The sequence below is a fragment of the Gymnoscopelus braueri genome (genome assembly GCF_963280865.1).
Source record: "Gymnoscopelus braueri genome assembly, chromosome: 17".
In the NCBI taxonomy this organism is placed as follows: Eukaryota; Metazoa; Chordata; class Actinopteri; order Myctophiformes; family Myctophidae; genus Gymnoscopelus; species Gymnoscopelus braueri.
The window spans coordinates 8,507,567-8,523,654 of NC_137617.1; the positions used below are offsets into that span (position 1 = coordinate 8,507,567).

Genomic DNA, 16,088 nt, shown 5'->3' on the forward strand with positions numbered 1-16,088 from the left:
ATATATATATATATATATATATATATATATATATATATATATATATATAGCAATCGTTAAAGGGAACAGTTAAGTAGAAATCATTAAGTAGCGGGAATCGTTAAAATCCTACAGAATCCCAACCCTATTCATAACCACACAAACTTGTAAATTATTATTAAAAATCTTCAAAAGACTGCACCACTGGAAATCATTGTTGGATCAGATTTATTGGAAAGGTGTGTGTTATTAAACATTAAGAATCTGTGCAAAATAGTGTCGAGTGATGTCCTCGTATCAATACATAATCCAAGTCTTTGGTGGTCGGGTTACTCGTGTCACCAGGGAGGGGAAAGAAATACAGTCACTGTACAATTTAAAGTACGGTTACAAAGCCAAACAAATAATACATCAACATCGTATCAAACAGCAAGATTTCTATTAAACAATATCGTACAAAATATTATGTACAAGTTTCAGAGCTGGTGTACAGTGGCTGGAAAGGTCCAGGGTTCACCAGATGAGGGAAGTCATTGCAGTAAAGCCAAGTTGTTGTTTCTATTTTATTTTTCAAAGAGGATATACAGTATCATTGGTTATCATTTTCATGTCAGGAATCAAATAGGCTCTATGCACAGCAGCCATATTGGGAGGAAATTGTGCCTCTTCCTTACTTCCTTCACAGGTGTTACCAATGATACTAATGAAGGCTCTGTTCCATTTTGTGTAGCACAGTGGTTCTCAAACTTTTAATTTCAAGGACCCTCATAACTCTGAGAGTGTACAAATGGAACCAAATGGACCCGTAAGGATCCATTTGGTTCCATTTGTACACTCTCAGAGTTACACACCAGTAAGGGGACATTTGGAACCCCCTCAAGGAACCATGAGGGTCCCTGGACCACACTTTGAGACCCACTGGTGTTTCCAGTGAGTCAACATGCTCAACATCAGCCCCCTGACTCTGTTTGACCAGAATGGAACAGAGCCTTAATTAGTAGTATTGGTAACACCAAGGAAGTAAGAAAGAGGCCAAATTTCTTTCCAATATGGCTGCTGTGCATAGAGCCTATTGATATATTTGGCCAAGGACCAAAATTTGAAAAGATTTTGTGTCAGGGACCGCCATAAGAGAAGATATAAAATGTTGTTACTAATCTAAATTATTCCACATTTTTCAAAATGTTTCTAAATGTTTTGAAAATAGCCAAAGTATATAAAACAGGGTTGCTATAAACTTTGCTTCAGACCCCTTGGAAGCCCTTCAAGGACCCCACTTTGAGATTCACGGGTGTAATGCAGGTGCTATGGAGTTTCCACCCAGCAGTTCTGTACAGTCCGACACACGTATCACGTGTGGTGTGTGTGTGTGTGTGTGTGTGTGTGTGTGTGTGTGTGTGTGTGTGTGTGTGTGTGTGTGTGTGTGTGTGTGTGTGTCAGAGAGAAGCTGTGTATTTCAAATTGAACAAGTTTACTTTCACGCCGTGGCACCAAAGGTGTCAGCCGTCTACTCGTCGAACAGCATTTTTCTACGCATACTTTATATACCACCAAATATTTCCCACCTTTCTTCCAAATATTGACAACATCACTCTCGCCCCAAATATGTAGTTCCACAGGGCTGTGACTGCACGGGAAAGCCACGCCCCTTATTAGACCCCTTCTTGTTCATACAAAACATCCTGAGGTGAGGGTTACACAACAATAAAACAGTGATTCTTTCTCAACCTTTTTCAAGGGCCCTTGCTTTGATATCCAATAGGCTACAACTTGATAGAAAATAAGTAATTTTTGGGGTGAACTATCCCTTTAAATTGTCACTTCACGGTCATCTGGGGACCCCCCCCCCAAAAAAAAATCATCGAGAACCACTGTTTCAGGATATCTTACAACTGTTCCGCGCGCAGCTCTGCGCGGGGGTGGGGCTGAGGGGGGAGGCGGCCGGGGCGCGGATGAGCTTGGGTTTTTTCAGCAGCGCCCCTCCTCCGGTCCTCTTGGTGGCGCCGTTGTGAGCCGCCGCCGCGGCGGCGGTGTTGGTGGTGGTGTTGGCGCTGGTGTTGACGGGCGCGGCGGTGCGGGCGGTGACGGAGTAGGAGCGCCCGTGCATCATGCGGGCGTTGAGGCCGTTGGCCATGCTGAAGGACTTGAGGTGGGACTTGAGCGCCGGCGGGAGGGGCAGCTTGTCCACCAGGTGGACGGGCGTGCAGGAGACGATGGAGCGGCAGCACAGGTCCTGGAGGCTGAGCACTGAGAGAGAGAGAGAGAGAGAGGAGAGGAGATACGGTAAGGTAAGATTAAATGAGATGAGGTTAAAGGGATAGTTCACCCCCAAAATTACTTGTTTCCTCTCGATTAGTCACCCCATGGAGACTTGAATTCATGGATATTTTTTTGTTTTAAGCCAATAATTTGATGACCGGGAGCGGTTCCGGTAGGAGACACAAAGAGTCTCCTTTGTGTCTCCTACAGGAACCGCTGCCTACCGTCCGCAGGTCATCAAATTATTGCCTTAGGAATGTGACAAAAACTAAAACATATCCATGAATTCAAGTCTCCATGGGGTGACTCATAGTTAGAAAAACGATGAACTATCCCTTTAAGATACGGTAAACTTGAACTGAGAGCGCAGGTCCTGGAGGTTAGGGTTTAGAGAGGAGGGATGAAAGATTAAAGTTAAATGTATGTGCACATTCCATATTTAAATAGAGAATATTACAGTATATGAAGTGAGTGTTTGTGTGGAGGGAAAAGGGGTTAAAGGGATAGTTCACCCCCAAAATCACTTTTTTCTATCGATTAGTCACCCCATGGAGACTTCAATTCATGTTTTTGTAATTCAAGTCTCCATGGGGTGACTAATCGATAGAAAATAAGTACTTTTCGAGGTGTGCTATCCCTTTAAGGCAGATGGAGGAATGGAGGGAACGCTGAAGAGAAAAGCCAATGGAAATTTAAACATGAGTTATAAATGAAGAATCCACTAGGGGGCATTCTTGTGTAAAGAATCCATATAGTTAACCAAGCAGATATACAAGCTCATAGCGTGGCACTGAGTGCCGCGCTATGAGCTTGTAGATCTGCTATTTTTGAAAAATCTTGAAAACATCGAACCGGGGACTCGCCGATCAGGAAATTGCATCCATGTGATAAATGTGCCCTGCCCGCGTTTCAATAATAATCAGCAGGAAGGGGCAGGGCTACCATTCTACAAGCTCACAGCACATCGTGATCCGACGCGCTGTGAACTTGGAGATCGTCTATTTTCAAAAATGATTTAGAACATGTTTGTGGTTAAAAAAGTTATGGAAAATTCATGGCCCCCTCACGCATTAGTAGGACACTCTAATGCGTGAGGGGGCCATGAATTTTCCATAACTTTTTTCATTTATTTTTAATATATTTTTTAAATGTTTCCCCGGCCCGAAAGTGAAGTATCCCTTTAAGTACAATTTTGAGGTATTCTTTACTTTACTGGAGTATTTCCAGTAAATGGAGTATTTTCAGCCCTAAATACATTTCGGTCATTTGAAAATAGCCGATCTACAATGCGTCGCGATGCGACGCATTGTGAGCTTGTAGATCTGCTATTTTCAAACGATTTTTATACATTTTATACATTTGAAAATTTGTGAAATGGGACATTCTGCACAATGAGTACTTTCTACTTTTGGTACTTTAAGTACATTTTGATGCCAATACTTTTGTACTTTTACTCAAGTAAATTTTGAATTCCGGACTTTTACTTGTAATAGAGTATTTCTACATTGCAGTATTGATACTTTTACTTAAGTAAAACATTGTATTACTTTTTCCACCACTGGATATGACTGACTCATAGCGATACCACCGGGATGACACGAGCACCGTATAGCCAACGATATGAAAGGCAAGGGAATCTCTGAGTTAGATGAGATGCAACGATGACCCCCAGTGACGATCCTCAAACCTCTCCTCGAGAGCTTACCATGTACTAGCCAGGATATCTGGCCTTACAACCCAGATACTCTGGTGACTACAGAGCCCTTCCCACTGATTCTCTTTCACCCTCTAGTACAGGGGTCTTCAAAGTGTTTCAGGCCAAGGACCCCCTAGCCGAGAGAGAGACGAAGCAGGGACCCCCTGCTTCGTCTCTCTCTCACCTAGGGGGTAGCCGATTGTGAAAATAGCCGATTGTGAGCTTGTAGATCTGCTATTTTTAGCTATAGTTCTCCTCAGAAAAGGGATGCTAGGGTTCAAGTGGTTAATGTAAAAAAATGTAATCATATCACACAAAGATTTGGCGGCCCCCCTGTAGTAACTCTGAGGACCCCCTATTAAAGACCCCTGCTCTAGTACTACTTCACCTTGTGAATCACTTGGGTTGAACATTTCGGTTTAAAGTCCTGCTTGGACACCGTTGCAGCGGGTCTTGGCTCAGGTTTAGATAACCAGTCGAGCCTTTGGTCTTTTATAGGAACCAAATGGACCCTTACAGGTCTGTAACAGAGTCTACAAAATGTACATTTGAACACACACAGAGTTATGGGGGGTCCTTGAAATTAAACATTTTGAGAGCCACTGATGTAGACGTCAAGCTACAAACTGACTCTCTTGTGAACTCGTGCATAAAGATGAATGTTATTTGCCCAGCTCGGAAAACAGCTTGTTTGGATGAGAAGTAGGCTGTAGCTCGTTGTCTACATCAGGCCTACTATGTATGGTAGGAAAGACGTGTCGTTTATTTTTTGCATTGGTGCATCAATGGGAGACTGCATGTCAATAAATTCAATGAATCTGTCACGTTCTGTGGAAGGAAATGTCTTAAAAAAGATCTTGTTTGATCCTTGCGTCTTCCTGGGGTAGTGGGAGTAGCAAACATGTGCGTCTACATTACTCAGACACCAAACCTTGCCTAATTAAACAGATTTACAGTTATGTGAGAACAGTTATCTGTGCTACATTTGTGAAAGTTCAACACCAGACGATGTCTGAATATTTTCTTTCACATCAGGACATTAATGATCATTAGACTCAAAGCAATAACCCACCTATGCCCCAGACTCCATCCCCAGTCAGTTCAAAGTTTAAATGAATGTAGAATTATGTGCAGGATGTAGTTTGCATACAGATGTGACGGGACTTAATTTAATTGACTACATTAAAATATATATATATATATTCTAAACCAAAAATCCTCTCACACTTATGCCAGTGTGCCAGTGATCACCCTCCCTTGTGCCATTGTTGGCACCCGTGCCTAAGGTTGCCTACCCTTGCCCCCAGAGACATTTTCCAGAGTTCACGGTATGTGAAAGAGACATCTCTCCTTCTCTGTGTCGGTACCTTTGTTGGGCTTCCAGAGGCGTTCCATGCCGTGCCTCATCAGGACGATGCGGGCCAGCTCCGTGAAGGACTCGGTGATGTTGAAGTTGCACAGCGGGCTCACCTCGAAGAAGGTGACGCCCAGCCGCTCGGCGTACAGCTGGGCCTGCTCCGTGGTCACCTGCCGCTTGTACGCCAGGTGCAGCCGGTTGCCCACCAGGATCTTGGGTACCCCCGGTGCATGCTGGGTAACAGACAGGAAGAGGAGGAAGCAGAGAGAAGGAGATTTGGGGCTGTGAAGTAAACATGTTGGTGGCTTTGTTCGACAGTGTTTGTTTTCATGTCACCGCTGGCAGTGGTGTAAAGTAACTGAGTACAATTACTCAAGTACTGTACTTAAGTACCATTTTTAGGTATTTTTACTTTACTGGAGTGTTTCCAATTTTCTATACTTTTACTTCTACTCCACTACATCTCAGAGGCAAATATTATACTTTTACTCCACTACAATTATTTGAAAACTGTAGTTACTAGTTACTTTATGGATTTATTATTACCAAACATACATTAACCACTTCAGCTCTGTATACATTTCGGCCATTTGAAAATTGCCGATCTACAAGCTCACAATGCGTCGACGCATTGTGAGCTTGTAGATCTGCTATTTTCAAAAGATTTGTATACATTTCATACATTTGAAAACTTGTGAAATGGGACGTTCTGCATAATGAGTACCTTCTACTTTTGGTACTTTACTTTTTTGATACCAATACTTATACTTTTACTTTTTTCACCACTGAAGAGCAGAAGAGGAGGAAGCAGAGAGAGGAGAGTTGGGGCTGTGGAGTAAAAATGTTGGTGGCTTTGTCTGACAGTGTTTGACAGTGTTTGTCTGACAGTGTTTGTTTTCATGGCGACAACCATGGCCGAATGCACCATGTGAAACGCAATATCTCAGGAAAGCCTAGAGGGAATTTCTTCACATTTTGCACAAACATCCAGATAGACATGATTAGAATGTGGTGGTCAAAGGTCAAGGTCACAGTGACCTTCACGACATATTCCATGCATTTATAGTTATAGATAGACTCCATATATGGGCATAAAGGGACGCAGACGGACAGACGGATACAGAGATTTGTGGATTTTTTGCTTCTGGACAAACGCCAGTCTGACTGACTTCCCACTCTGACAGCACTCCCTCTGGTCCTCCACCATGCACACGGCAGGTTCAGACAAGACAGACAGACAGACAGACAGACAGACAGACAGACAGACAGACAGACAGACAGACAGACAGACAGACAGACAGACAGACAGATATCCACTCACTTCATCAATCTCTTTAATCCATCTGTCGATCCCATCAAAGGACCAGCGATTGGTGATGTCATAGACTAAAATCACACCCTGAGAGAGTGAGAGAGAGAGAGAGAGAGAGAGAGAGAGAGAGAGAGAGAGAGAGAGGGGGGGATGAGCAAATACAGTAGAGAGAGGAGAGAGGGTACAGAAAGGAAAAGAGGAGAGGATTAGCTCATTTATTTTGGAGGAGAATACCTGAGAGACACACACACGCACACGCACACACACACACACACACACACACACACACACACACACACACACACACACACACACACACACACACACACACACACACACACACAGAGACAGACAGACAGACAGACAGACAGACAGACAGACGCAGGAACTGCCTTTGTGGTTCGCCGTGGTGACGGTATGGTCATAACATTGTTGCTATGGCAACACCATCTCTTTCAGCTGTGTGCTCAGCCGTTGGAGCCACAAGTATGAAGAATAACTTTTTACAACTATTTACAAAAAACACTTCTTATTATTTAGACAGATGCCCAGGTTAATTTGTTGACCTGGCATCCTATAGTTTCTACAGCTTCAATGTGCAGATTATATTTTTCATATTATATCCTGATTATGATCCTCAAACTCAGAGGATTCCCACCAAATCTCTATTTCTGTATCGGTGACCAAACCCTTGTTATCTAAGAACCCCGGCCTTAACCCCGAACTGCGTTAAAGGGATAGTTCAACCCCGAAATGTCTTTTTTTCTATCGATTACACACCCCATTGTGTCTGGGGAGACTTGAATTCATGGAGATTTTTTTCGTTTTTGTCTCATTCCTATGGCAATAGTTTGATGACCGGCGGCGGACCGGAGACTCCACTTCAAACTCAAATATGCAAGCTTGTAGATCTGCTATTTTCAAAAGACTTTTATACATTTCATACATTTTAAAACTTGTGAAATGGGACATTCTGCATAATGAGTACTTTCTACTCTAATGAGTACATTTTGATACCAATACCTTTGTACTTTTACGCAAGTACATTTTGAATTCCGGACTTTTACTTGTAATTTCTACATTGCAGTATTGATACTTTTACTTAAGTAGAGTACTTTTTCCACCACTGACCGACAGGAAGCAGAGAGAGGAGAGTTGGGGCTTTGAAGTAAAAATGGCGGTGGCTTTGTTTGACAGTGTTTGTTTTCATGTCACCGCTGGCGACAACTATGGCCGAATGCACCATGTGAACGCAATATCTCAGGAAAGCCTAGAGGGAATTGTGTGCTTGCTTGTGTGAGTGCGTGTGTGTGTGTGCGTGCGTGTGTGTGCGTGTGCGTGTGTGTGCGCGTGTGTTTCTGTCACTCCATCTCTCCTCTCTCTCTCTCTCTCTCCTGTGTGAGTGTGTATGTGTAGGGGGGGGGGATTTGCAGTGCATTGCCGTGGTAAGTGAAATCTGACAGCCAACCTGTAAAAATCTCCATGAATTCAAGGCTTCATGAGGTGTGTAATTGATAGAAAATAAGTCATTTTTGGGTGAACTATCCCTTTAAGCCAGATTTTTACATCATCGTACAATGGCGTCACATGCCGAGAAGAGATGATGCGACACGTTGTGAGCTTGCAGATCGGCTATTTCCGGCACGCTACACCATCGTGCGACGGAGAATAGATTATGCATCAACCACATATTCACGTGGAAAATAGCCGATGGACGAGCTCACGTGAGCTTGTAGACCGGCTATTATTCTGCAAATATATTTGCTGTAGAGGGGAAAAGGAGGGGGCCCTAGTATAGAGCCCTGGGGGACCCTGGTCAACAAAGTATAGAGGTTAAGTGGTTAAGACAACATGTGCGTCGAACTGTATCTTTGTGTCTGGAACAGGGGCAGCCTTGTTTTGTTTTGATTTCATGTGTTTTTATGAGCGGGCAGAGGAAACGGCCGCCCTGCTTGCCAAGCTGTTTTTCGACCTATGGGGTCCTAACGCCGTCCCACCCGTGTTGATATGTTCTATACACCCCACCCTGTCTGTCTCTCTCTTTCTGTTTCACTATGCTTATCTCCTTCTCTCTTTCTCTCTCCCCCTTCCACCCCCCGCCCCCCCCTCTCTCTGTTTTCAGGAAAAGGCCACGGTCTTGGAGCTGTTTCTCTACAGCTGTTGTTGGCCTGAACAGTCGAGTCAAGTCAGTTTATTTATAAAGCACTTTTTTTCTTTTAAATAACAAAAGTTGACAAAAGTGCGCACTCATGTGTTTTCAAATGTATTAAACATTTTGAAAATAGCAGATCTACAAGCTGTTTTGAAAATAGCAGATCTACAAGCTCACAATGCGTCGTGATGCGACGCATTGTAAGCTTGTAGATCGTCTATTTTCAAATTACCGAAATGTATATAGGGCTGAAGTGGTTAATGTATGTTTTGTAATAATAATCCAAATCTACAAAGAAACAAGTAACTACAGCTTTCAAATAATTGTAGTGGAGTAAAAGTACAATATTTGCCTCTGAGATGTAGTGGAGTAGAAGTAAAAGTATTGAAAACTAGAAATACTCCAGTAAAGTAAGAATACCTTAAAGTTGTACTTAAGTACAGTACTTGAGTAAATGTACTTAGTTACTTTACACGCACGCACACGCGCACACACACACACAAACACACACACACACACACACACACACACACACACACACACACACACACACACACACACACACACACACACACACACACACACACACACACACACACACACACACACACACACACACACACACACACACACTTACCTGCGCTCCTCTAGAATATGACCTGAAGATGGTGCAGAATCGACCCTGGCCAGACGTGTCCCTGAAACAACACACACACAGACAGGGGTCAAAAGGTCATGTTTGAAAGGTCAGACAGCTGGCCAGTTCAACAGTTATACTCTCACATTAACATACTGTTTAACCACATGAACCCTAGGATCACTGTTTTGGTTCATAATAATGATACCTATTTTGATCCCGCATGGGGGAAAATACATTTTCAGCTTCACCTAACGTATTGCTGCCACAAGGGGTCAGACTTGAGCACAATGGGCAACCTCACTAAAACTATGCCTAACTCTAACCTTGACCTCAAAGGAACTATGCCTAAACCTAACCTCAAAACCACGCCCCCCCCCCCTGGTCGAAACACCGGGAAAATACAGAGTCAGAGTTTTGTCATGTGATCTCCCCTCCCTCGTTGTTTCAGTGTACAGCTGCATTTGCAATCAGTCCTGCACGCTCACAACGCAAGGCGTTGTGAACAGCGTTGTGAACAACGTTGTGAACAACGCAAGGCGTTGTGAACCCCTACATTCCAAGTTCTTGTCAGGGTTGGGGGTCCCCAGTTCAAATATGATTAGTTTGGGGGGTCCCCAGTTCAAATATGATTAGTTTGAGAACAGACGGCGGGGCAGAAGGTTTTGAGGTGTGCTAAGGTGTTGGTCTTATTGCACTATATACTGAATGAGGTGGCTATTATTATTATTTATTATTATTATGGAGGGTGATGACTAGGAAAAACAGACTGTACATGTCACTGTGTGTTTATGTTTTTGTTTTTGTCTCTGTCCTGTACTGTATGGTATTGTGTATGCTGCTGGTCTGTGTGTCCAAGACAAATTTCTCCCTTGGGAGACAAAAATAAAGTAACCTTGAACCTTGAACCTTGAACCACTGGGTTAAGGTATAAAATGGGGGTCCATGGCCTGATGCAGCAATTCTCAACCTGTGGTGGGCTGGGAGGATATTGCAAGTTTGACAAATAATTGCCAAAACGCTAAGATTTTAATGACAATATAATATTAATGTATGCCGGTATTTAAAAAAAAAAAGTCATGGTATTTTTTCTTTAAAACCTTTGAGTTTTCATTTTGATACAGATAAATAGGAACTCGAAGTGTACTATATGTTAGCTCCATTGATCCAACCTGAACACAATCGATCAATCGATCATTAAAATAAACGTGCTCTGAAAATGCACAAGGCCCACCCATCTGACCACTTAGTGTTAAGCGGTCAGGTGGGTGGGCCGCGAACAATTTGTACATGTTCAAGTGGCCCTTGGTCCAGAAAAAAAGTTGAAAATCACTGAACTAAACTACTGTACTGTATACTGGAACCTCAATCCACACGCAGTACTTGTGTTCTACCCGCGGATTTGAACCCGGTTTCCCGCGCAAGTGCTGAATTTCCCCGCTGTAAGAGAGAAGCTGTATTGTCAATGTATTGTTGTGTGATCTGTCTATGTATTGTGTATTTATGTGTAGTGATTTATTTGTGTCCTGATGGCTGCTTGGTGCAAAATGAATTCCCGCCAGGACAAATAAAGCATCTATCTATGATCTATTTATCTACAGTATATCTACATGTTGCCTTCGAGATAGGCCTTAGGAGAGCTAACACTGAAGTAAGTCCAGAGAGAATACTCTGGCAGGGTTCAATCTGTGTCCAGCATTAGACCAGTGAATTTTCAACCTTTTCCATTTCAAGGACCCCCGGTTTCGTATGCATTATTTAGGGGCTACGGACCACCATAACTCTGAGAGTGTACAAGTGGAACCAAATGGACCCGTATGGGTCCATTTGGTTCCATTTGTACGCTCTCAGAGTTACAGACCTGCATGAGTCCATGAGGGTCCCTAACTGTCAATAACTTAGCATGGGGACCACTTGGAAATCCCTCAAGGGTCCCTGGGAATTCCCCGGACCACACTTTGAGAACCACTGAGTTAGGCAGACCCAGTTCTATACATAAAGGTTATTTTATTTCCACTTGGCTAACTTGTCGGTGACATAACTCCGGTGACAAACTGCATTAGGCAGCTGTTGGCATGCTAACACGAGCTACGCTAATGCGTTCAGATGTTAGACAACGGTACACGTCAACTTCTGCTGTGTCATGCCAGGCATCACATAATAGTACAGTACTGTATGTTACACATCGTCACTGTCCAGTGGAAAGCTTGTATTTAAAGGGATAGTTCACCCGCAAAAAGGCTTTTTTTCTATCGATTAGTCACCCCATGGATATTCTTTAGTTTTTGTCACATTCCTATGCCAATACTTGGTTATCTGAACTTACTTGTATATTATACACGGAGATATGACATGATGGACAATTCAAGCAAGTTTTATGATATATGGCAGCCATTTTTAGATAATTTTGCTCAAATATCACACTGAACCTACTTGGTAGTTAGTTGTATATACCTTCCACTTTCCACATAAGCTTTATCTAGCAGTGTAACTCATTGTAATGACCATCACTGTTTTGAAACTTTGCCCAGTTTATTTTCCTTTTTTTTGTCATTGTTTTGTCTTTATGCTTCTTTTTTTTAAATTCATTTATGTCTATCTTATTTTTTGGAATAATTTATACAAATATTATAAACGGGAAAGCTTGTATGTCCAAAACAGTTACTTTTCAGGGAAAAAAAAGAACCTGTGTTCCTATGGATCCATTGTAATAATTATTAGTCACAACAAGCTCGTATTACTTTTCATTGGTTACAAAACCCACAGAGAGACTTAAACACTTTGACTTTAAAACATTTTTCGGGTGGTGCAATGGTAAAGTGCCTGGGGCGGCACCTGTCAGCGGGGAGTGTTGGGCGGGAGGAGTAGGACGAAGGCTCTACGTCCTCCCGGTGGGGGCTCCTCACTGGCAGGTGAGTCAGTAGGATACAACAGCAGTGAAAAAAACACACACATGTGTGTGAGGAGAAGTTAATTGGCAAAACGATTACAATTGGGGAGAAAAAAGGGTACAAAGCACAAAAAATATGATATAAAATTCTGAAATGGCTAGAATAGCCGAGCTATTTTCCGCTCACAACGTGTTGTAGGCTTGTAGATGAGCCTTTTTTTGCAACTTTTATGCAACACTCTTGTACGACTAAAGTAGGGCATTAATTTACGGGGGGAGAATAAAAGTTGAAGTATGGAGATTACAAGGCTTCTGCGACAACATGCAAGCCAGGGGGGGGAGAGAGAGGAAGAACATTATTAACCAACCACTCCCAAAAGAACCCCCAGCATCCATATTCCGGGGATGAACATTAGCCAAAATCCAAAAATAGCGAACTTACAAGCTCACAAGCTTGTAGATTGGTTATTTTTGGCAAATACATTAGGTGTAGACGGGGGGGGGGGGGGGGGGAGCGGTCCGAGTACAGTTGTTAACTCAGGTCCGTTTGACTAAGAATAGAGGGTTTACACCCCCCCCCCCCCCCCCCCCCGCACACTAAAGAGCTAAAGCATCTCATCCTCTTAGACATCAAAGTTTTGCGATGAATAATTTAACACTGACTTGGCTAAAAGCGTAAGCCTCAGTTCTAAAAATACTGCAGGGCTGACAGGGAGAGGCATGCACCCAGGGAGGCTTTCTGGATGCTCAGTGCATGAAGCTGCTTTTAAAGCACAGTGTCATATTTTTGTTCTTTTCCTCAAATGATATTTAGTTTGTTACCATTTTTTTATTCATTTTTATAAATAAATGATTTTTTTTTTTTAAATATCTATATTCTGATAGTAATAGTTGGGATTGATGGCACGGTGTGAAAATAAATGTGTCATGTAAGTGATCATTTTCTGGCTAAAACTAAAAGTTTAATGTTAAAAAGAGTGTTTGTTCAGTAACAGTACTGTCTCTCCAGCTCTTTAGAAAATGCATTTTCCGGTCGAGATACCAATTTGACCCAATCAGGAGAGAGAAGTCATACACGATACGGGATAAACGAGTGAAATTGGAAGGGATGACACAAAGAAGTGAGCAGACAAATTTGAAACTGTATCAATAACATTGAAGCTGATATATGGGTACTCTCTCCTGATTGGCTGAAAGTTGGCAACCCACCTGATTTTTTCCCCTTCTATTTAGTAAAGAGCTGGAGAGACGGGAAGACCCCTGTTATTGAATAAACACTAGAATCTGAATACATATGGTTTTAACCACAGAATATCACTTAACACTACATATTGTAGTTTGTTTCTCGGTTTAGGTTATAAACTGCAACAGTGTAAAAACATAGCAGGCTGTAACACACCTGCAGCTAATACAATTAATAACAGGGGTGTTAGATTTAACCATGGGTGTGCCACTTGATCAATGCTTGTACATTATCTCTCCTAAATCCAGTGGTGTTAGAAGTACTCACAAGTAAAAGTATCAATACCACAATGTAGAAATACTCTGTTACAAGTAAAGGTCTGGTATTCAAAATGTACTTGAATAAAAATATTATTGGCATAGTATTGGCATCAAAATATACTTAAAGGGCTACACCATGAATTAAAAAATAAAATAATAATAATAATATCATATTGTTTATGTCCCTCAAACGTTTTTCAAAAGCTTTGAGCCTAAATCAAGCCTCAGATATACTCATTCCAACTAACTTCTCTCTGGCTTATAAAGCACTTTCACCTGCAATACCACATTGTCCTGTTTGGCACGGGGCGCTATTGAGACAGTTTGTATGCATGTTATCTCCTGGTTCTGTGTGGAAAAAGTAAAAAATTTTATATATATGTATATATATATAGAACTGAAAAACGGGAGGGATTGTACCCTGACGTGACGTCACGTCAGGGACCAAATCAGTTTGGCCTGTTTTGAGACCAATTTACAGAAAACCCCAGATTTGCTGTGAAAGCCTGAGTGTTCAAACTGAGGTATTTTTGGGGATAGAAAAGAGGTAGGGGAGACCAAAAACACACAACAAAGAAGAACAAGTTAAAATTCATGGTGTAGTCCCTTTAAAGTACCAAAAGTAAAAGTATGCTGCATTATGCAGGATGTCCCATTTCACAAGTTCAATATGTATAAAAAATCTTTTGAAAATAGCAGATCTACAAGCTCACAACGCTTCGCATCGCGACGCGTTGTGAGCTTGTAGATCGGCTATTTTCAGATAGCTGAAGAATATACGTATAATGTATGTTTAATAATCTAAATCGACAAAGTAACTAGTAACTAAAGTTGTCAAATAATTATAGTGGAGTAAAAGCACAAATATTTAAAATTGGAAATACTCCAGTGAAGTAAAAATAGCCGATCTTAAAGCTGACAATGTGTCGGATAATTTCTAAGTATGATGGGGCTTTATTGCACTCATTATTAATCATATTAGCTGCAGACCTGGCAAGAGATACCGAAGAATCATGAACCACAACAACACAAGACTTTGCAGACTTTTTTTTATCTAGCAGCTGTCAGACTGCTGAACAAACCCTAAGCCTGTCTCCTGTGCCTTTCATCGATTGTAAATGATGCTGAATGCTCTTTTATACATTTTGATCTAGGCCTTCTTTTAATCTGCATGACAGTGATTTTAATTGATGTTAACATGCCGCTGCTATTTTCAGGCTTTTTTATGCTCCACTGTTTTATTCTCTCTTTTTTTTTACTCTTTTAATCCATTAAGACCGGCCGGGAACGCATCTGTGTGTCATTTTTAGATTTCATTGGCTATTCAAAAATAGCAGATATACAAGCTCATAGCGCGGCACCGATTTTCTTTATAGTTTTGCAATATTATTTTTTTACCGTGAAAATGTGTGCAAATCTTTGAATATATATATTTTTTAAAGCGAAAATGTTTTACTCAAATTGAACCACTGATATAGACATAATATTTTTCACAAAAAACTGTTTAGAAGACATTTCTAGAATCACCAGAAGCAAAGATTTGAGTACAATTTTTTTTAAATAGCTAAAGTATAAAATAATGGTTAAAATCTAAAATGACAGATGCTTTTCCCGGTCTTAATGGGTTAAATAGCAACAGCGGAAGAATAAATAAGAATAAGAATACGAATTTTACCTCACTTTTAGTTTGCATTCGTAAAAAAAATTGATTGATTGATTGATTGTTATTATAGCTGTAGTTGTGTTGCTAACATCACAGTGTACTCACTATAAGGTCAGTCATATGCAGCCTGCCATGTATTTAATCTAGTTTTTTAATTGAACTGGAAAACAAACCATAAAATCAGTATAGGGTCTAATGCATATACAACACTGTGTGCGTGCACGTGTTTGTGTGTCCTTGTGCATGTGTGCATCTTACCAGAGTTGCAGTTTGACTCTGCGTCCATCCAGCAGTATGGTGGTGGTCTTGTAGTCGATTCCTGAAATGGAAAGAGCAGAAATACACTGATTAGAGGGCGTGTTGGGTACGCGACGGGACGGCACATCCGCCATGTAATTACCATGTCTTCAGCTCCATTGTACCCAGTCTCACAAACCAGACAACTATTCTACTATCTTCTAAAGCTGCACAGAGCGCATAAGTACGCCTCCTGAAGGCAGTGCAAAGGTAGGTGTCACAAGTGTCATTTCTGTTCACTAAATGTTAAAGTCTAAACAGGTTGGCTTGGGACTGATAACTATACAGCAGGGCTGCAAACAATTGCAGAAATTGCTATATTTTTCTTATAATCACTTAAATA

At 41.6% G+C, this 16,088-nt stretch overlaps 1 protein-coding gene across 1 annotated transcript in view; it reads right to left on the bottom strand.

The window, feature by feature from the left end:
• Positions 1–200: 200 nt before the first annotated feature.
• LOC308104217 (ras-related protein Rab-40B-like) overlaps positions 201–16,088 on the bottom strand; it is a 40,016-nt gene continuing 24,128 nt past the window's right edge. The window contains exons 3-7 of the mRNA XM_080454576.1: positions 15,707–15,767; positions 9,393–9,453; positions 6,613–6,690; positions 5,302–5,524; positions 201–2,226 (exon numbers count right to left, since the gene is read on the bottom strand). Of these exons, the coding sequence (XP_080310702.1) occupies positions 1,856–2,226; positions 5,302–5,524; positions 6,613–6,690; positions 9,393–9,453; positions 15,707–15,767 (794 nt within the window). The 3' untranslated portion in view covers positions 201–1,855. The remainder of the gene's footprint in view (positions 2,227–5,301; positions 5,525–6,612; positions 6,691–9,392; positions 9,454–15,706; positions 15,768–16,088) is intronic.